Source organism: Alligator mississippiensis, chromosome 1, assembly GCF_030867095.1.
Source record: "Alligator mississippiensis isolate rAllMis1 chromosome 1, rAllMis1, whole genome shotgun sequence".
Taxonomy (NCBI): Eukaryota; Metazoa; Chordata; order Crocodylia; family Alligatoridae; genus Alligator; species Alligator mississippiensis.
In genome coordinates this window covers 364,796,311-364,818,438 of record NC_081824.1, presented here as the reverse complement: position 1 = coordinate 364,818,438, position 22,128 = coordinate 364,796,311, and the positions used below count along the sequence as shown (strand labels likewise).

The 22,128-nt window shown below is 42.5% G+C and overlaps 2 protein-coding genes across 5 annotated transcripts in view; one reads left to right on the top strand and one right to left on the bottom strand.

Annotated features, from left to right (window-relative positions):
* UBAC2 (UBA domain containing 2) overlaps positions 1 to 22,128 on the top strand; it is a 186,581-nt gene that overhangs the window by 26,844 nt on the left and 137,609 nt on the right. For all 4 annotated transcript variants that reach the window (XM_014600410.3, XM_059721106.1, XM_019486919.2 and 1 more), the window contains 3 exons: positions 6,786 to 6,913; positions 11,065 to 11,184; positions 14,316 to 14,422. In XM_014600410.3, the coding sequence (XP_014455896.2) occupies positions 6,786 to 6,913; positions 11,065 to 11,184; positions 14,316 to 14,422 (355 nt within the window). The remainder of the gene's footprint in view (positions 1 to 6,785; positions 6,914 to 11,064; positions 11,185 to 14,315; positions 14,423 to 22,128) is intronic.
* On the bottom strand, positions 15,513 to 20,733 carry GPR18 (G protein-coupled receptor 18). The gene is made up of 2 exons (XM_006262589.4): positions 20,508 to 20,733; positions 15,513 to 16,842 (listed from the first exon to the last, which is right to left on the bottom strand). Exon 2 carries the CDS (start codon positions 16,812 to 16,814, stop codon positions 15,828 to 15,830), a length of 987 nt encoding a protein of 328 aa, XP_006262651.3. The 5' UTR covers positions 16,815 to 16,842; positions 20,508 to 20,733; the 3' UTR covers positions 15,513 to 15,827.

Sequence of the window (22,128 nt, the reverse complement as noted above, 5' to 3'; positions counted from 1 at the left end):
TGGAGGGTGTCCAGCAGTAGTGGGTCTGGGGATGGTAAGGGGTCTGGCAGTAGAAGTGAAGGGTGCTTGGGAAGGGGTCCAGGAACAGTGGCAGTGAGCCAAATTTGTTGCCAGTAGCTATGGCCAACAGGGCCAAAGGGTCCCAAATTCTGTGGCAACCATGCCCCTTTCAGTGGCCTCCTGATAGCCCAGGAAGCTGGATAGAATCTCCGTGGCCTAGATTCAACTTGTGGACTGTAGGTTTGCAACCTTTGGCATAGACCAACATTTGATCTAAAAGAACCTCAAATGGTGGTGGTCAGAAACTATTAGCAAGTTGACAGAAGGCCTGGCTATGTCTATAAACATCTTTACTTATGGCACCAATTGACTGATACTTGGAGGCAATGAAAATCATTGTCCTAACAGCAGTTTTTATATCATATCACTGTTACCTCCCTGAATAATATTTTCTAAAGAACATTCAGCCTCTTGTACATCTATATAAGTGTATGTGAATACTCTAATAAAGGGGTAGCCAACCAGTTGTATGGGTAGCCTCTGTGGGTGGTATGTGACAGATTGGGGAAAGGACAGACAGCACAGTGGCAGAATGGGCAGGGAACAGACAGCAGAGCATCAGATCAGACAGAGAGCACATGGAAGGAAGCAGAAAACAGAGCAGCAGCTTAGTCAGCACAGGACCAGGAGCAGAAAGCAGAGCAGCACATGGGGTAAGGAGTCTGAGTGGCACTCAGGAATGGCATGAGGCCAAGTTGTGGCATCCCTGCCAAAAAGGTTGTCCTCCATTGCCCTGCTAATGAGGCATTGCAAGTATTTTCACCCACATTTTGAAGTTTTGTTTCGTTGAAAGGCAGATCTGGGTCTCTATGTTTATACGCATTACAAAATTAAATTAAGTCGGCTCGAAAGATAGCAAATGTCAAATGCATAGTTGGGTCTACAGGGGGCTAACAACAATGGGTGTAAGAAGATATATGACAGGAAGAACCATGTTATTGATATTAGTCATATCTATGTAGTGCATTGGAACAGACCATATGCTTTGGGCTTCTCTTTCAAATTCTTGTCCAAAGGCACATGAAGAACCTCTCAGTGACATTTGGTACGTTTGGTATTCAGTGCTCTGTGGGCAATAAAGGACAGTACATGCTTCCCACTCTAGTTTCCTCTCGGCCTCAAGGACACTGGCCCTAGCAGTGTCTGTACAGGACAGGTGTATACCCTGCATTTCGTTTTGTTCCATCCTGAGGGCATACATGGTAGTGCACAGTGCACTGTTCCCACTCCTCAGTTCCTTTCAACTGTCTTGGCCCAGAAAGGTGTTTTTGTAGTTGGCCTTGTTACACAGTAATTTTGGGTGGCTCCCAGAGCTTTTAATATCTGGATTGCCCACACATTAACACCTGAAACTAGTTTTAAGCACTCCTTAGGCTGCTCAAAGTTACACTACTCCAAGGCAGGATTATTTCTGATCTGTATTGGAAAAATAAAATTCTGATCTGTGTTGCCCTGCTTCTGTCAGACCAAGGTGTAGCTGCTCTAGGCCACACTAGTGTATACACCCCTCTCTTCCCCCACCCCCAACTGGCCTGTATCAGGTCCACTGCCCCCACCCCCTCCCTGTTTCCTGCCTCCCCCTCCCACTTGTGGCTACCTGTACTGTCTATCCCAGGGAAGCAGGGAGGGAAGGGTTACCTTGACTGCTTGACAAGAATGCCTGGGATAGACAGCACAGGCAGCTACAAGTAAGTGGAGAGGTGGGGCCTGGGGGTAGTGAGCACAGGCAACCACAAGTAGGCTGGGGGAACTGGGAGAGCTCAGGGGTTGGGGGGGACAGGGGATGGGAGAAGTCTAGAATGGAAGTGGAGGGATTCTTACCTTTCAGTTGTCTGAGTCCTGGCTGGCCTGAACATGCGATTGCTTTAAACTCAAGCTGGCACTAACACCAATCGGCATTTGAGCAGCTCAGTGTAACGTGTAACAAGGCCACTAGACTGTGTTCAGAAGCTGTACCCCCCCACCCTTCACAGTCCTCTGGCTCTGGCTCTGGCTCTTCAGATCTGAAGTGCTTCCTGGATCTGACCTCCAAGATACAGGAGTTAAAGTTCAAGATGGTGACATTAGCCTCTGTTATCACATCACTAGAATAAGGGACTTGTTCAGATCGCTTGCCCTTCTAGAAAATTATTTTCATGTTGCCCTTGGACCTTCTCACCTTCTGTGTTGTCACTGGCAATCCCTCAATATGAGGATGATCTCTACCATGGTTTATTGATGGGTCTTGAGGTGACTTAAGAGTCCAATCTTAGATTCATAGATTGTAAGGCTAGAAGGGACCTTGGAAGACTCGGATCATAAGGGTGGCTCTTTGGACTCTCAAACTTGTCCACGATCCTTGATCCACAGATCCATCCGCCGAAGTTGCAGGTCTTTCTGCAGGGGAGAATAAGTTGCAGGCTGGGATTCCTCCCCTTTTCCTGTTTCCACTTTCTCCCTTCTCTGGTTCAAGGGCAAGATGCTTTACCTTGAAACAGGCTGCTGCTTGGTTGAGGTGGCAGTGCCACTTGAGTTGGTTGGCAGCCAGCTCCTCCAAACACTTGTTGCCAGCATCTGTTTTTTTGAGGTATACCTTTAATGTGTCCTTGTAACATTTATTTTGGCTATAGTGAGATCTCAGGCCATTACTAAGCTGGGAGCCCTTCTGTGTAGGAGTCAAGGAGTACTACTGTGTAGCAGGTCCGGGTCTCAGGGGTGGCTATGGTGCCCGCTGGTGGCTCCGCGACTGTGCTCTGCTGTGCCTCTAGAGTGCCTTCCCTTCTTGCCCACCATGCCTTGATGTAAAGCTACCAATAATAATAGGGAGGGGGCTTTCATGTGGCCCTGGTGCAACTGGATCCCCACTGGGGTTTCCAGGACCCTTTCTGGGCCTCTCTAATTGACTGTGCCCTGCTGGGCATGTAAAGCCTTAGGGGCTAGTTGCGTGGCTCCAATCCTTCTCTACACCACACCTCAAGTCTCACGGTTGTTACAATGTCTGTGTTCCCTCCTCCTTGGCCTCTACCCCTTTACTCTGGCTAGGCCTTTTACCCCTGGCCCACTGTGTCAGACCTGGGCTTTGAGGCACTAGCTCTGGTTTGTTCCTTCTGGTCACTGGGCCCCTGGCCCCTGTCTGGTCGTGGCCCTCTCGGCTGCTGGGCCCCTGGGCCCCTCTTTTTGGCTCTGTGGTCTTGCACTCTGCCCAATCTGGGCTCAACAGTCTCTTGAGCTTTAAGTCTGGCTCTGGCAGGGCTCAAGGTGATCGTGTGCTCTTCAGGGTCCAAGTCAACTCTTCAGGAGACCCTTATAGTCTGCATATAGTCTGCACTTGGGGAGGGCAGGCACTGGGTGCGGGAGCTACAGGGTGGGCTACAGCCACCCCAGAATTCCCCATAGCCTACGCTGTAGCTCCCTCTTCCAGCACTGCTTCTGCCTGCCCTGGCCCAGTCCGCCCACTTGGAAGAGGCCGGTGCAGCCCATGCACACAGATCCTGGGGTCATATCCCTCCATGCCTTCCCTGGAGGTGGTAGTGCCGGTGCCGGGGGGCAGGAATAGCACTGATCACTGGAGGGAGCGAGGAGAGGGAATAAAGTGTTACCTCCTGGAGCTCTCCTCAGGTGAGTGCTGCTGCTTGTCTCCTAGCATCATTAGCTTGGGCTGCTACTACCTATTTGCAAGTGGGTGGCAATTTGCAAGTGGGTAGGATGGGCAGGAGCGTCTCCTGATACCCCATTCACCCCTCATCCCTGGGGCATGGCTGCACTTCCCATGGAAAAGCTTCTTGGGGTGGGAAGCCACCCTTCTCCCACTCCAGATGCCCTGCTAGGCATGGCGCTGCCCCTGCCCAGCTGTACCTGCTCAACTGCACCTGCTTTGGGAAAGACTCCTGGGTGAAGGGGCCAAACCAGTTCCCAATATTATTTGGCACCTGGGACTAGTGCCTCTCTCGCCCCACTTCAGTTATTCTAGTGCCTTGATGACTGCCAATAGTCCATGAATTGACACGATCCAGACTAGGCGCTGCATGTGTTGGAAGGGGAGCATTTGATCAAATATGTTGAGAAGTTGCATGCTTTTACTAGGAATAGAGGGACATGTAACTGTATAGGTGATTATAAACTGGAACAGGTAACCTAAGGAGATTGCTTATCATCAGGGATTCTGGTTTTCTCTGTTTAAAAATAGAAAATTCTCTGATTTAAAACCCCCATAATCCGCATGCTTTCCATGATTAAAATGAAATGCCACTACATATAGGTATATATAGGTATATATATATATATATATATATATATATATATATATATATATATATATAGGTATCAGTTGAAGACAATGTTTTATTGATATTTACAATTTTAAAGAAATTCGGAAGCCTACCAGTGCCTCAGTCATTATAATAAAATAAATTCTAAATACATATACATTTTGGTGTTTGCTTTTGGGGTTTTTATCATGGAAAATCAGAACTGTCCCTGCCCCCTTGTCTCATCAGGATGCGGGTTCAGCTGTGGCTGTCCTTCCTCCACTGCTTTGTGGCACTGAACAGCCCTGATATGCCGGTGCCCTGCCCAGGCCATTGCCCCTCACTCCTTATCCACAGCTCCCTGCCCCCCAGCTGCCAGAGCTATGGGGCCAGTGACCCAGGTGTGCAGCTCCCTGCCTCCTGCAACACCACCTGAGCCCTGGCTGCTGGCTGCGGGAGGTGGAATTTCCTGTGGCAGAGTAGAGCACAGAGCCTGGCTCCCCCTCCCTTGTGGATGGCACAACCAAAGCAGAGCCTGTTGGGGGAGCAGGGGTGGGCTGCCCACTGCGGGCTGCCCACTGTGGGCTCAGGTTCCCCACCCTGCTACCCTCCCACCAGGGCCTCCATAGCCCAGCAGGCGGATCCTGTAGTGGCAGGGCAGAGTGGGGCTGGGGGGGGAAGCTTGTTGCTGCCACTGGGAGCTTCCTACTGCCATGGTGAGGTGCTCCCTGCCCACCCAGCAACAGCATGGGGCACAACTCCATGCCCTCAGTCCTGCTACTGCCGGGTGGGCAGAGGGCACCTCACCATGGCAGCATGGGGCTCCTAGCTGCGGCAGTGAGCTTCCCTGCCCTGCTGTGCCCTGCCACATCGGGTCCCGCCTGCCAGATTGCAGAGGCCCCCCGGGGGAGGGCAGCAGGGTGGGGAGCCCCGAGCCCACAACGTGCAGCACACCTCCTCCCTAAGCACAAATCTGTGGGGCACATGCCCCCCCCCCAGTGCCCTCTGGGAGTACATGCAGGGAGCTAGGCCCTCCCTTCCCCCTACCCCCCAAATGAGCCACCTGTAGCTCTGTGCTGTTTCCCACCCAGACCTTGCGATCATGCGTTCCAGCCCCAGGCCCCAAGCCCTGTGCACCACTCCAGCTGGGCTGCAGCCTCAGTCCCTGCCCAACTCCCTCCCTCCCTCACTATGGGGGCCTCAATCCCCTTCCTCCCCAACCTCTGCTATACTTACCTGCGGGAGCTGCTCTCTAGGCTGCCTGGCGGTTATATGCATGTGTGTGTGTGCACATGCACATGGTGCCCCCTGACTGAGCACCCTTCTCCCACTCCCCCTAGCCCCTTGCAGGCTGGGACTCTGCCAGCCTGCAAGGGGAAACCCACCTGTTCCTGTAGTTTTTTTTTTCCTCAAAATGAGAAAATCCGGGTTTTACTGCATTTTTCCATAATGAAGAGAGAACCTGGATCCCAGCTTATCATTAGATACATTAAAGTGCAGGTCTGATAAATGTTTGTCCAAGATGATTTAGACAGGGATAATCCTACCTTTAAACAAGGGTTTGATGACCTCTTGAAGACCCTCTCCAGCCCAATTTTCCTATGATTCCGTATGCTGTCGGGGATATGTTACACCTCTCCCAGACCTAGGACAATGTAGGGTCACATGCTGAAGGTTCCCATTCAAACAGAAGTCACTTTGGACAATAAGATAGAGGTGGGGTTTGAAAAGTAGAAATATCCCACACAAGAGCCTAAAGTATCTGGGATTTACAGTGGACCTTAAAAACTTAAACCTAAGGAATGTTTAAGATCTGTACAGGATCGGAGATGGGGACCTTTATATAGGCGTTTATTGCTTTGAGTAGACCTGCATATTTTTGTACTTGCTAAAGTAAGGAGTGCTTGGTTTCTTGGACCCCTTACAAACCTTGCATATCTGTTCGTTTTTGCTGCTTCGTATTTCTAAATAGATTGGAGCCTTGAGATTGGGCTTGTTTAAGTTATTGGGGGTTTGGAGTAGCTATCTTAGGGGGGGCCTAGCTGGACTTTGAAGTCCCATTTCTGTGACAACAGTACAAAGAGCCAGTGCCCAGGAGGTGACTCAGAGGCCAAGGAATGTACTCGGATCAAGAAAGTTAAGAGAATGCAGGCCCAATTGTGATGACCCAAATGTGACTCCTGGTGAGTGCCAGGACTGTGGGAAGCATGCATAGAATGGGATGATTGTTGTAGACCCACAACTCCTTGTTTTAATGTGTTTCAAACAGCTTATTTGGCCTAGGGAGAGTATTAAGCATCCAGCTGCCATTTATGCTTACAAAAAGTTTCCTTCATGCAGCGCCTATGTTTTCTCTCTATCTCTCATTTATTAAAGGAAGTCCTGGAGTCCAGTCAAAAAACAAGCCTATTCTAGTGATGGTTTAGTTTTCATCCACGTGTTTTATTCAGTTGCTAAGTCTGAAAAGGTTTTTGTTCTTTTCTTTTTTTTTTTTTTAAGATAAAGCACCTCTGTCAAAGAGTCTCTTATTAGTTCCAAGTGCCCTGTCGATTCTGTTGACTCTGCTCTTCCAACATTATCGGAAGTTCTTCATGTATAATCTACAAGCTGTAAAAGAGGATTTTCAGGTAAGTGTCAGTTCATTTGTGAAGCAGTGGGAGGGCTTTGCTAAATATTATCTAGCATCTGCAACTCTCCATTCTAATACTCCCATAGTTTTCTTTACGTGTTGTCTTGATCCAACTCTTTAATCTTTGCCTTTACCGTTCTGCTATATTTATATAACCCATGAATATAAATTGCCAGACCAGGTTTACTCTCTTCTGCTAAAACAAACCATCCGTATAATGCTTATTATATCCTTTTTGCTTGAAAACTGATTTTATTGTATCGTCTGTCTTCCAGAGGAGAAATCTGAGCTTTGCTATGTATTGACATACTATTAATACCAATTTAATAGGATGATATTTTGATATTCATATTAATATTTGCATTGTGCTCACATATTCAGGCTCAGATATTTTAGGCTTAAACATTTTAATATCTTGAAGATCTGGGCCTTAGGTTATGTCTGTACCATTTCCAAGCCAAGTCTGAGACGGCCACAGAGACGACGCCTAACCTACTTGCTCCTGCTCAGCACAGACAAAAGCCTGAAAATTATGCAGTAGAATCAGAGTGGCCCTGCATAGTGTGATGAGAAAAGTACTCAGGGCTGTTCAAAGTTGTGCCTAGAATATCTAATTTCAGTTTTGTGGCATGTACTAAGTGGGCAGTTCATGCTTCTCAGCACAGAGGCAGTATAGAACAAGTTTTTTGTCTTTAAGTCCGAAAAGGTAAATTGAAGAGTCAGAAAAGTTTGGCTTTTAACTGATTATTTTTGCTATGTAAAGAATATATTTGTGTGTTTTGTTTTGTATTGTGTACTTACAAGATATTTTCTGCTTGGATTTCTTTGTTTATATTTTTAAAGTTAGAAATAAATTGTAATTTTCCCTTTACTTGCTGGAAGTTTGGCAAAGGTCTTTGAGAGTCTCAGGATAGTGAAAAAGCATGAAGTTGCAACTTCTTTCTCCCTTACCATTAACCCAGCTTTCACTGTGGACATGAGGGGAAGCTGACAATATTCCATGGACTATTACTGACTCCATACGTTCATTTGTGAGGGGATGAGGATTTCATTTTAATAGTTCAGATTACATTTTGATGTACTGTTAGCATTTATCATTTCCAAATATCTTGCTAACATTAATTTCTTCCTTTTGTTGAATTCCTGATATTGTTGGTATATCAAAATGTAGAAACAGACTGGAAAAGCAAATAAGGAAAAAAGTATTTGAGGAAATGCACATTTTTCAGTATTATTAATAATTTTCTTTTTTTCAAGTTATCCTTAAGAGGATCCTATAATCCCTTAATTTGCTTTATAATGTTGAAAAATACTTAGCAATAGCAAGTCCTGTTGGAAGTAATCCTTTCTTCATTAGCAACACTATATACAAGTATCTCAGGAAAGCCTATTAGGGAATAATTTGGGGAGTTTATATTTTTTTTTCTTAATTCTGTTTAATCCTAGGAAATTGTTGCAGTGTTGCTCAGCCATCTGTCCCTGAAGGCCACATGAGTGGTGTGGGGTCAGTCCCTAGTAGAGGTGCACTGATATATTGGTCCATATTGGATCATCACCGATAAAAGGAAAATTAATGTTATCACCAATTGACTTTTTTTGGCCAGTGTAGCCGATTAATGTCACAATAAATGTCTCATGCGCACAGCTGTAGCATGCAGGTGGCTAGGAATGCAGCCTGGTAGTTTGGAGAGCAGAGTGTGGCCAGTAAGTCTGTGGTGGGGGAGGGGCATAGAGGAGGGAAGGGGTGTGGGGGGGGGGATGCAGATCGAGGACCACATGTTGAGGGATGGAGTGGAGCTGAGGCAGGGGCAGGCACTGCCCAGCCAGGGTGGTGCGGGGCATGGGACGGGGCTGCAGGCAGCTTATCTGGGGGTTGTGGGATGGGATGGTGAGGGGGCAGCACCCAGCTGCTGCACACACTCCCGGGGGAGGCATGGGGGCATGTGCTCCCTGGATTTGTGCGTGGGGCAAGGGCAGGCTGCCCGCTGTGATCTTGGGGCCAGGGGCTGCGTCAGCCTCTTGGCAAGGGTGCTGGGCTGGGTGGGCAGCAGCAGTGCTGGGAGGGGGGGCTACGGGGTGGGCTGTGGCCACCCCAAAACTCACTGTAGCTCCTCCCACCCAGTGTCACTGCTGCCCACCCCACCCACCCCAAGCACAGCCCCAGCCCAGCGCCCCCGCCAGGAAGAGGCTGGCGCAGCACCCAGCCCCGAGACCACATCAGGCAGCCCACCCTTGCCTCGCACACAAATCCAGGGGTCACATGCCCCTCATGCCTCCCACAGGGTGCATGCAGTGATGAAAGCCGCGTCCCCCTCCCCCACGCTCCCCGGACAAGCCACCTGCAGCTCAGTCTCATGCCCCACCCTGGCTGGGCAGCACCTGCCCCTGCCCCAGTCCAACTCTGTCCTTCACCAAGGGGTTCTCAATCTGCCCCTCCACCCATGCTGTTCCCAACCCCATTTCCCTTCTCCCCCCACAGACTTACTGGCAGGATGTTGCTCTCCAAGCTGTCGGGCTGCATATTGGCTATTGGATTGATATTGGCTGATATGGCTGTTTAATAATCAGCCAAAAAAATCTTTATTGGTGCACCCTTAGTCCCTAGGTGCTGTTACACCATGTGCCAGTCTGGCCCCACACTTCTGGATCCCATTTTGTGCTGGTCCAACCGTCACACCCAGATTCCACTACACCTGGAGCAACCCCACATGTTGGCATAATGTAATACACAGGGCAACATCATCCAGCCAGTGGGGCTCAGGGTTCCAGAAATTTAGCAGTAAGGGTGTGACAACACTGCCAGCATTCTCCCACTGCCACATTTCCAGATCTCGTTGGTCTAATGACACAGCTCTGTGGGCTGGATCTGGCCTGATGGCCATAGTTGAGCATCACTGATTTAGTGTCTATATACGTTGTTAAGACGATTCTGCATACTTCTCAGACCAGGGACAATGGTTCAGCCTTGATGAATCTCATGCAGGTGAGTGTACTGTTGGGACAAAAGGACGGTCGAAGCTTAGTGATGCCATTCTAACTAAGGAACAGATCTTAGAGCAGTGGAATTCCTCCAGAAGAAAAACTAGATATTTGGTGTTTAACACTGGGCCTTAAACACCAGAGAGCCTGAGAAACTTTGGATTTGTGAAGATCTGGGAAATGGGCATTTTGAAGAAGCAGAGCAGCATGGATTTGTAGCAGAGGGGTCAACTCTAAATGTGGAGTCAAATGAAGAAGGAAACTAACTAGCTGTGAAGGGGAGAGAGATACTTCACAAAAGCAATTATATGATGTGGTTGTCCGTGATAGAAGGGGACTGGACTTGATGACACACTAGGTCACTGCTGTATTCTTGTGATTTAGGGAAGGAGGACTCCTTTGAGACATCTGATGTAAACTTTTAAGAATGCTTGAATGCAGGAGAAATGGAGTCGGATAAGTATATGAAGGCATTTATCGTTTTGTCTAGATATTTCTGATTTTTCTGATAGCTAAAGTGAAAAGAGATTGTGTCTTGGAACCCCTACAAAATCCTTGTGCCTGTTTGCTTCAATTATTACATCTCTCTGAAGTGGTGAACTGTAAACACAGTGCGCTCACAGGTTGGAGTTTTAGGTATACTTAAATTATTGGGTTATCTTGGGGAGTCAGCACTGGCTTTGGAGGCTTAAAACAGTTTCCCTGTGAGGTACCCTTCCATAAAAGTTAGGATATTCAGTTATTGTGCCTGAAAAGCTTGGGTCAATAGACTTCAGTCAGTACTTTTGGCCCTGAGAAGCTTGAAGTTCACAGGCCAAGTGTTGGGACCCGAATATAGCAGTGTAGTTGTATGTCCAACAGATAGAACTTTACTAGGGTTGTTTAACAGTTGGTATTTGCAAACATGAAGCATGGAAGTACATTTCGTCTGACCTGCATGGCACTTAAAGTTTACTGGAAAATATTTTTATTTTTAAACAAGATTTACTAAAATATACTAATCAATTTTGACCAACTATTACAGAAAAAAAAAATGGACCACTTTATTTACTAAGGCTGTTCTTGTTAAATATTTCCTCTTTTGTAATATGCTTTACCTGAATACACGTCCCTGGAAGAACTTCCATTGGGAATGAGAATTAAAGATCCTGGTGCTTTTTTAAAATCTAGATTTGGAGACTTGTATGTGGAAGAACGGTATGTCTTGATCTAAAAGATGCATTCTGCAGCAGCTTGCTCATTTACAACTTTAGAATATTTGAAAGAAGATATGGCAGCAGAAAATTTTCAGTAAGTTACATTTATATTTTTTTCAATACAGTAATTGCTAATCACGTTAAAATCTTCTGTCTCAGATTTACCATATTTACTTGAATATAAGACAATACTGATTATAAGACAACTTCCCCAATCATTAGATTCTGTAGATGAAAAATGTATACATTTGCTGTAATTTTCCAAGCATAGAATCTAATTCTGCACTGGAGGTTTGTCTTGGATTTGTTGACCTCCTACTGCTACAGCAGGGAAAACCAATCTGGGGGTTCAGGAAGCACCCTCTGCGCACCCCCCTCCCCCAACTTCTTCCTGTGACAGGGGAATGTCTCAAGGTCGGTCCAATCATTGGCCTGCCCAGCTGACTCACCTGCCATGCCTTTGATGGAACTGAATAGTTGTTGACAGAGCATAGTACACGGCTATGAACCTCCCCGTATACTGTGTCCCATGCCTTGCAAATGGCATCCAAACAGTTGACTCTCACTTGGCCCTTCCCAGGGCCAAACTGCCCCTATGCCGGGCCCCTTTCACACCCCATAACTGGGTCCCACTCCCAATGCCCCTTTTTCTGTGTCCTACTCATTCTTGCTCCACCATGTGCCATGCACTCTGCCCTACCTCTGTATGGCCCTTCAGGCCCCTTTAGACCTACTTCATACAGCCCTTCAGGCGTCCTCTCTCTTGCGCTTGGTCCTGGCCCCTCATAGACCTTCAGACCATCCAATTCAGGACCTACTGTACAACAGGGCATTAGGCCTATTGTCCCACACTCTGGGCTGACTCTGTCCCCTGGTCTTTTCTGGCCTCAGGCAGCCCAAACTCAGCCTATGGCCCACTCAGATGTCTGTTGACATGCCTGTACCCCAACCCTGTTCCCTCAAAGGCGTAACCCACCAGGTCATGGGGGCTGAGGCTTTCTGGTACGCTATCCTTACCTTTCACTGGAAGGGCACAGGTGTGGCATTTCCTGGGGACTGCCCCAGCACACCTTCAGACCCCAGCAAGGTGTAGATTTCAGGTCTTACCCAGGACCAGGAACCTCTTCCTTCCCCATAGTTCCTACCCTACTTGCAGCTCCAGATGTTTTGGGAACTGCAGGCTGAATCATGTTGCTCCTCTGGCTCCCTAGGTGTAACTGCCAGCTCTGCTCCTAGGGCTTGGGTTTATACTAAGGTGGCCCAGCCCTCCTCCAATCCACTGGCCCCCTTCTGTCATGTGACCATCCAGTTGGGCCAGACTGCTCCTGCTGGCTATTCAGAGCCTGCCTGAAACCTCTTAAAGTGGGAGGCACAACCTGTGCTCTGCCACATTTCTCTCTGCAGGCTCATCCCTCCTCCTTACTATCACAGGCCCTGATCTCCCTGAGCATATGGAGGTGAGGAACAAATTTGAAAAAAAACCTAACCTTGAATAAACATAGCAATTTGCATATAGTACCCATAGACTTAGTTCACCCAGAAATGATGCACTTTATCTTTTTTGAAACTGCTGCAAGTTTTAGCACAGGTATTCCATAAACTGTAAGTAGCAGTTTAGCATCTACTTATATCTAGAACAAACTATGTATAATATTAGTCCAAAGCCAAAAGGCTCATGATTTACCATATAGTTCATTGATTAGGCCCCATCAGAGTCAACAGCATTTCAAGCCATGGTGATCCCACAGCTCAGCACTACACAATATGTGTCTGTACTCCAGATACCTCCCACAAAGGATCCATGTGCTGATTAGCTCTCCACTCATAACTGGAACTGGGTGTTCCTGTCATGAGTCCTGGGACCCTCCAAAAATGTATCTGCAGATGAGGTGCAGGGCAGCCTGGTCTGACTTCACCTCATGGAGGACGAGGCCCCACTGATTATATATGCCAGACTGAGTGCGGGGCAAAAGGGATTCTGGGTGAACTGTTTGGGACCCTGTTTTGTAATGTTTGCCAGACATTTAAGGCTGGTGAAGAAACAGCAATAACTGGAAATGGGGGGGAAAAACCCACAGCTAAGCTGTGCAAGTAAAGAGGAAGTTGAGATGTAAAGAGTTGGTGCTGAGGAGGACTGCACTCAGTGTCTTACCATATGTCATATTCAGATGGGTTACACTAACCTATCTTTTTGGTAGGTTCCCATCAGTATGTTTGCCCTATATGGGCCATGTACTTTACAGTCATGCTCAGTGTCGTCTGAATTTAATCAACTTCATAGTTGGTTTCCACTACTGAGCACATGCTGCATTTAGCAGCAGTTCAAGGATAGATGATGTATTTAATGCCGTTTCCTTGTATACAAATGTAAGATGAGGGGTTTCCCTACAATGTTGATGAGGGGGGACCGTTTCTTTTATATTTGAGTTGATGGGAGGGGGTGGGGAACTTTGTCTTTATATTTGAGTAAATATGGTATTGCAGTTTTTATTGCTGCACTCTCTGTTGAAGAATGCCTTTTACAATTGCATGCTTGTTTTTAAAAGTAGTGTTAATGTTAAGATATATTCTTAATTGGAGATTTATTTACATGAATCAGATTTAAAATTCCTGTTTAGTATTCTAAGACCAAGACTAGGGTTGAGGATTTGACTGGTCAAATAGTTTGGTCAATTGACTGGTCAACTATCAGTGAGTAAAAATTTGTAAAAAACAGACCAACAAGAACCCCCACCCCCAACCCACAAATTTTCCATTAAGAAATGTGTTAAAAAACGATAAAATAATATTTCTGTCAAGAAAACTACAAAAAGATGTAGTGTTGGGTTTTTGTTTGTTTGTTTGTTTGTTTGTAAAAGTGCTATAAACTTTGATTGGTTAAAAATATGCAGTCAATTGTCCAGTTAATTAACTGGCTTACCAACCCTACTCACTTACTCGAGACCATTTAAATTTTTTATTTAATAAACAATGGTTCTGTCAACACATTTTAGTGGGCCCATGGAATTGAATTTTATCTACCAATCTAATTCTTTTTCATTGCTCAATATCAAAAGTCTAGTCTAATACTAATGTATATTTGTCTGACCTGAAATGGACTTTTTGGCATATTTAGATATGAGATCCATATGTTTAATGGAAATAACTCCATGAATACCATTTAACTAAATCTAATTATGTAAACTGATCTGTGTTTGGGACCTATTTTATTTTTTTCTTTTTCAGTCCTTTTTACTGGGCTCCTGGATGCTTTCAGCTTTGTTTGATCTTCTTCTTGTAGAAGTTGTGCAGTATGTCTTTGGCATCACTATCAGCAGCTTGCCCTCTGGATTGTAAGTAGCTCTTAATGGGCTTGTTTATTTCTAATCATTTTAAATTTGTTTTCAAGAGATTAATTATTACAGATTTAGGGAATGACCTCCTAATTAAACCTTTCAAGTGCAGTTAGTCCTTTTTAAAGTGCAGCGTAAAAGTTCTTGGCCCAGACATTATTTTTATAATAATTCTTTTCCAAATATGATGGTACTACTTATGTATAGTAGTATTTTTGATATTATTTTTCCATGGTTACTTTCAATTCTGCCACATACTTTTGAAAGGAGTTGCATTGCAATATATGGCAAAATATTGATATCTTTTCTACCCAGTACAGTATTTCCACATGCTTTTATTAATTTTGCACACTTTTTTTCAGTAGCAAAGTTAGTGTTAAAATCCCACAACTAACATTACTGTAGTCCATTTTGCAGGATTCACTCTGTTCCTCAGATGAACTGCTCATGGAGTGGGGGGAAGGGGGAGAATCTTGTGCCCCATAAGAGTTGGCATCTGAGGATTGTGCCCTGCTCACCCTGCCCTAGTCACGGTGACTAGGGCATATGGAAGTTAACATAATAAAAAAGCATGTATTAGACATTCTAAATTAGCTGTTAAGTGTGTTGGTGCATATCAGTCTTCACAGGGATTGGAGATTAATATATGAAGTTCACTGCTTTGAAAGGTATTGGTGAGACGCTGTTTATATAAATTAACATATTTAATTCATTTTAATTATTCTGATTATACACCTTATTCTGATTAAACAGATTGTAAGTGTAAGGTTGGGAGTATAGCAGATGCTAGCGGTGAGGTGTACTATACCATGCTAAAGTAACGGACATTTTAAATTACTTATCTTTTATACTGCTTTTATTTGATTATAGAATGTCATTAATTTTAGGGTGTTAAAGTGCTGCTGAATCAAAGAGATTTTGGGTAAAGAAATGAATGTCAGGTTTCTTTTTCTACGTGCATGATTTTGTTTTAGAAAAAGCTGAACTTATTCTTGCTTTTTGTTCAATTAGACATGTAAATCCAAAAAAATCCCACACCTGTTCAAGTAGGCTAGCCAGTGGTTATATCAAAATACTGCAGATCTGCCTGCTTTATTTAGCATAGATATTGTCACCTTTTTCACAGCTTGAAATATGTATTTAATTGACAACGTATTTGTGTGTCTTCTTCACTCAGAAGATAGATTTTTCAATATCCAGGTTCATCTCAGATTTACATATTCCTTTAGAACAGGTAGATGCAATATTCATGTTTTCACTATATGGTACACTGCTTGTTTAACAGTTACATTATAGCATATATAAAAGGTCCCAGTATTGCTGACTATAGAACGTTTTCCAGTGTGGCTTGAAAAATGGCCTTTAGTAAGCATCACTGGCTTGCATTACAAATCTGTCTTGCGTATTATATCATCTCACTGTTTATATTACTCAGTGATCGTAAACTCCCACATCGAAAACTCTTCCTACGTACGCTTCGCAGATAATTGCGATAAAGCATAACGCTGATGACTCTAGCCTGAAATTGTTTAGAAACAATATAGTACAGAATAATGTCTAGGCAGGTACTGAGGTTCATGAGGAAGGTGGTAAATGCTGCCCATGGATTGTAGCTCTTGTTTTCGCCTTGCAACATGAGGAATGCAAAACAAATGTGGAAGGGTACAAAGCAGACAAGCACTTGCACAATCAAAGTAACTATAATTCTTATAGATCTCTCCTTGGCCTTGGGTTTCAGTTTAGAAGTCCTGCCATGGATGAAATTGTAAATAATAACAAGGTAGCATCCAATCATGATGAACAGGGGAATCAAGAAAAAGAAAATCAAGCGAGAATAGTTTAACATATTGACTTCCTTCAGGTGAATAATGTCGAGCATCTTTATGCAGGTGGTAAAATTTGAGGCTTTATCTGGATCTGAATTTAAAAACAACAGAGGGGAAGTTGATGCAAGGGTCATTATCCAGATGCCGATACAGGCTATCAAAGCTTTGCTTGTATTTTTCAGTTCTTTCACATGTTTTGGCTGGACAATAGCCATAAATCTATCTACGCTTATAAAAGCAAGCAACCACAGAGCAATGCTTGGATAAAACACAGTGAAAGCACTGACAGTCCGACAAAACAGATCTCCAAAAGGCCAAATTCCTTTCCCATAGTAGGTTATCCGGAAGGGCAAAGATAATATAAAAATTAAGTCGAGGAATGCAACGTTCATCATGTAGACAGTTATAGTTGTTCTTTTTTTGGTAGTGCAGCTGAAAACCCATAGTGCTGTGATATTTACGAATAATCCAATGGTGAATACAAAGATATAGAAGACCAGGGATGCAATCCGGTATTCTTCAGGGTGTTGACTTCCGGGCATAATGTTTTGGTTGTATCCATTCATTGTCTTTTTTTTTTCTCGTACACTTTTCCTAAAAGCAAATAAAATGAAGTATGAAAAGTAAAATTACCGTCAAAGGGACTTAAAGTGTCACATAGAAACTTTCTTTTTTTTTCTTTTTCTTTTTTTTTAAAGTAATTGTGGTTAAGGAATAAGAACCTCATATGGTTAAGGAATAATCACCTACACTGTGCTACTGACTTTTATCTATTAATGACAGTCTCTGTCCCAAGAAGATTACATACGTCAGATTTGTGGATGGAATGATGTGATATTTAATAATTCAAAAAAGAATAATTTCAGTTAAAGAAGTGTAACTAATATATAGCGTGTAAAGGGAAGAAGAAAAATACATATCTAAAAATGATCTCTTGGGTTCTAAATACAGTATTCATTTCCCAGGCTTTAAAATGTACTAGACATATATGAAAGAGAGGATTAAGCTTAGAGCCATGTTGTTTTAAAAAAATTGGGATGAGGAATGAACCATGAGCAGAACCTCAAGGTGATGACCTTCTGAGCAGTTTAGCTGCTGGGAAAAGTGGGTATGCTGAGACTGCTAGCAACATGCTGTCCCAAAATGAGGTGCTGGCTGTCTCTCTTATGTCAGTCTCTTGGCAATAAGTGCATGGAATTGGAAGTGTCAGTGCACTAGCTCATCTACTGAAAGGAAAAAGGAGGTGTCCTTCTTTCTTTAGTCTACTTGGAGACTGCTAGCAGGGAAGAATAAATCTATTGTAGTCTTTTCTTAGGCCTTGGGCAGACATACCACTAAAATATGGAGTGCTTCAATGATGGAGAGACATGTAGCCCCTCAATGGACCTGGGAGGCCCTGTCCCCTGCCTCCCCACTTCTGTAACTGGAAGACTAGAGGCAGAAAGGTGTTCAGGCATCCTTGCTCTCCAGCCCTGTAGGTGGCTGAGGGCACAGGAAAGTGCTCATTGGCTGGCTATCCTGCTCTAGCTCCCACCACGGAGGGGAGGGAAGGGTGGAGCACCATGAGATGCTGGAAGCCTGAGAAAACCCCTGTCATACTCTGTAATGTGTGCAGATGTAATTGGAAAAGGTTCAAAATGAGGCACTTCAAAATAGTTCATCCAGGGTTGGTTTGGGGTTTTTTATTGAGTGCTTTGGCCATTTTCAAAGCACTTCATTGTGCACATATGTCTATCTGCTTGCATTTTGAAGTGGTTCAAATGTTATGTCTGTCCAGGACCTTAGTCTTTTACTGATTTTGTAGATGGCATGGTCCACTTGGCTTGACCCTTGACTTAGCCTTCCAACACATCTTCAAAGAGAGTTTCACTTATTCTGTATTCCTCTCTCAGTTCTCCTTTTTCCTTCTATTTTTTCATTTTGGAGAGGGTTGAAATCTCCTTGACAAAAGTTAATACCTGATGCTGCTAACAGTTTTCCTAACAGCAGGAGAATGCAATTTCTGTAAGGTTATCGGTAGCCTGGTCGTTTTAGTCTTGGAAATGAAAGATGCATTTTAATAGCAGCATAGCTCACTCTTATGATATACTTTTTGTATATTATACATCAATGCATTGTTTATCATGCATATAATTTAAGAACATAAAAGTTTCCCTAGAAGATCACAGCAGTGGTCTATGTAGACCGTTGTCCTAGTCTGACAACACCTAATACCAGATGTTTTCAAGGAGGGTACTCCCATCCTGAACAGTTATGATGTAACATACCTACATAGGAAATGTCTTCCAAAGTCCTTTAAGTTAAAGGTTATGTTTTGCCTTGGAAATATGAAGTTTTATTTATTAGTTTAATTTTTGGTTCTCCATATTAAAACTGTAAAATATCTTGTAATTAGTATTATAATTATATACGTAATTATAAATTAATGCCTAAGGCTGAACTCAGTCTCAGTGATGCTTTTTGTGGTAATCAAAATGTTGCTGATTGGTCTGAAGAAGATTAGGTCACTAAAGGAAAAATGTTAATGTGAGGGCCATAAGGTAAAATGGAATTCACACCTCAGATGGAAAAAATGTATAGTGTATTGATGAGGAAAGAGGTCTGGAGTGGGTTTAAGAAATGCCTTTTGAAGTAGTCATGCAATATGTGGGTAAACTAAAAATAAAATGTCAAGATACCAAAGCATAACAAAAGCCCCTGAAGAGGAATGCTGTTAATATGGTGATATTTTATCTATAAGACTGTCTAGTTTAGATCATTTTTTCATAAGAAATTCTTATTCAAATATAATTAAGACAATTCTGTAAGTATAATGATGAAGTATTATTGGTCAATTTAAATGGTCAAAGCAGTCAGAAAAATAACATTACTAAGAATACAGTCATTTTTCTACATAAAAAGAAAACATTTAGGGTAGTAAGTATTCTCGTAAACTTTGTTTTTTCTTTCTCGTTATAGTTTTAGATTGTGTACTGTTAATGTACTTTTTATCTTGAGATTCGGGGTCAATTATGTAACTATAGTGATTATGTTGTTCAACAGTAATATATACTAGTCTGCTCATTTGCACTTGATGTTACCTGTGACCTGTGGCTTACTTGGAGGTCTTTTCAATCTATACAGTGTAGTATTTTAAGATCTACAAACAGAGTTTTTTTATTGTTGAAGACATTCTTTAACTTAATCAACTGTCCATGGTTAAAATGAACGTTAGTCCTGTAATCTCAAGTCCATTCTAAATATAAAAGTTAGAAATCTAACATTTAAGCACTACGTAGGTAAGAAATAAATAGATTAAAACAATCAGTATATTTATTCTTGTGCGTGCATAAATGTGTTTATTATTGAATTGTAGACATTGCTGTTTGCACAGTATTTGCATTTGATATTTATGGGAGATCAGCACACATAGATCTTCACGTGCACCTGAGCTGACTGTTTTGTCCCAGACATTGTTTAGTGATAGAAATGTTTAATTGGTTAAGTTGAATAAAGTGACTTATAAGATCTTAAAGGGGTCATTTTTCCAAATATTTTAATTCATTATATTTTAATAATTAGTGGAGTTCTTAAGATACTAATGAAAAGATTTCCCTGAACCGTTAAGATTTGTTGCTCGTTTTTTAAATTTATTTTTATTTTTGTTGTGTCTATATTTAATAAAGAAGGTGAAGTTCCAACTGGGTGCTACATATGAGACTTAGAGGACAAACTCAGAATTGTTTTTTTGCCTCCTGGTTTTGACTGAGAGTTAGAGCTAGCTCTCTTGTTTGTGTATAGAGCTAAACCACTTACCTTTTTAGTGCTTGCAACTAAGTAATTGCTTTCTTAACCACCCCTCTTCTTTCCTAAAATGTCCTCAAAGAACTTTGTTATAGTTTGGGCTTATTTAAGGTTATCAGTAAAATCTGTCCACATGTAATTCAGTGGGAGCAAACAATTTTACTATATAATTATAAACTATTTGGGATGGATGTTACTTTTAGCAACTACTTACTTTTAACATACAGAACAAGAAGCTTATGTGACTGCATGTATTCTTGAAAAACATTTGTTTTGCTTAAATGTAGAGTTGCACAGTAGAACTGTATTTAAAAAGTTGAATTGTGGTGGTAAGTACATTTCCTTTTAGTAGTTCTAGAAAGCATAGCGTTGTTAAATTCATATTTTTAAAGGCAGAAGTCCGTCTTAGTAATTTATATAGACATCTAAATTACCATTATACTCGGTTTGAAAATAATTGATCAAACATTACTTACCTTCTGCACGCTATAAAATTACTTCAGAGATGCTCATTTTTTAACCCCAGATCTGCAAAAATGTTTAGACTTCCTTCTCTCTGTTCGCTTCACTGTCTTAAAATAGAAGCCCTTCTTTACCGGCAGGAAATGATGAAATAATGTAGCTAGTTCTGACTTAATTTATTGGTTATATTAATTAAAAAAATTGTTAATGATATATCACACATGATAACTCTTCTTTTGACCTTTCTGTACTGTCAGCTGACAGTTCTAGCCTCTTTCAGTGGGTGTGCTTTTATGATGTTCCTTGTTTCAGAATTGTGTGTGTGTGCGTGCACACACATGCACATATGTATATGTGTGTGTTTTGGGAACATCAAAAATGTGAAACAAAGTACTTGCATAACAACCAAATTATGTTAAAAAAGGAAGTTTTTATTAAATGTGATTTAGATGTGTTCTGCACAGACTGTATTTACTCTTGTGGAAATCCCCATTGTGTTTGCATTGCACTGAGCTGGTAGTCAGTTTGAAAGTGAGAGAAATGCATTGCATTTGAAATAGGAAGTTTAATTCACTCACATGCTTAGCTTGTTTTTCAGCTATATTTATTTGATCATATTGGAAAAATAGTAATTCAGTAATGCTTTACTTATTTTAGAAAATGATGCTAACTATGCCTTTTCTGAGTGTTCACCAGATAAATTGCATGCAGTATTATAAATACATTTTTTCACAGAATGGGAAAATAAATATTTAATTTTACCTGAAATATGAAATGGTCTCCTCTGAAATGCTATATTTAAGCTTTTTATTATGCCACAAAAAATTACTTTCTAAGGGCCAAATAATTAAAAATATGTAAAGAAAATCTTTTCCATTTTATTGAAAAGATATTTCATGTATTATAGTGAACTTTACTGTGTAGGGGAAAATCTTGAGTAGGGCAATGTAATTCAATGTGTAGGGGAAACTTTTTGTTTAATTTTACTTTTGAAAATTCCCAATAAGGTCAATGGGAGTTCTGGAAGAGTAAGGGCCAAATAATATTTGCAGGATTTGGTCTTTAGTAAAATGGGATGAAAGCTCTAAACTGCCTTATTGTAGTTTAATAGAGACCCTTGTCTCTGCAAAATAGCTCTGCATCACTTGTCTCTATAAAATAGCTTTATGGCATTAGTCAAAAGGTTTATCTACTTTAAGAACTGCTGCCCCATTAGTTGTATTGACACAGCCCCCTTGTGGATACATGATCTACAGCATCAGAAGGGGTTTTTTTCCATCTCCCCAACTGACATGAGCAGAAGCTCTCTTACTGTTACCATAGTTGGATCCAAATTGGAGGGGCTTTGCTGGCAGATACCTGTATCCAACATAGCTATACTGGCAAAACTTTCTGGTGTAATCAGACTTAAATTGAAGTGGATAGACATTTACATTGCCTACCTCAGTGTGTGAAGTTGTCTAGTCAGAGAAGAAATGGGTTTTAAAACTATATGTTAATATATAGGTTACTTCAGATTTTTACGTTAGTATTAGATTTTTCTGTTGTAGGGTCCCTAAACTCAAACAATATATATGATATTTCCAAAGCCCTTGCAAATACAATGAGCATTAAATCTACCTCTTTCCCCCTCTC

Excerpts from the sequence above, each read along its gene's own strand:
- GPR18 (XM_006262589.4), bottom strand. The coding sequence starts at position 16,814 with ATGAATGGATACAACCAAAACATTATGCCCGGAAGTCAACACCCTGAA.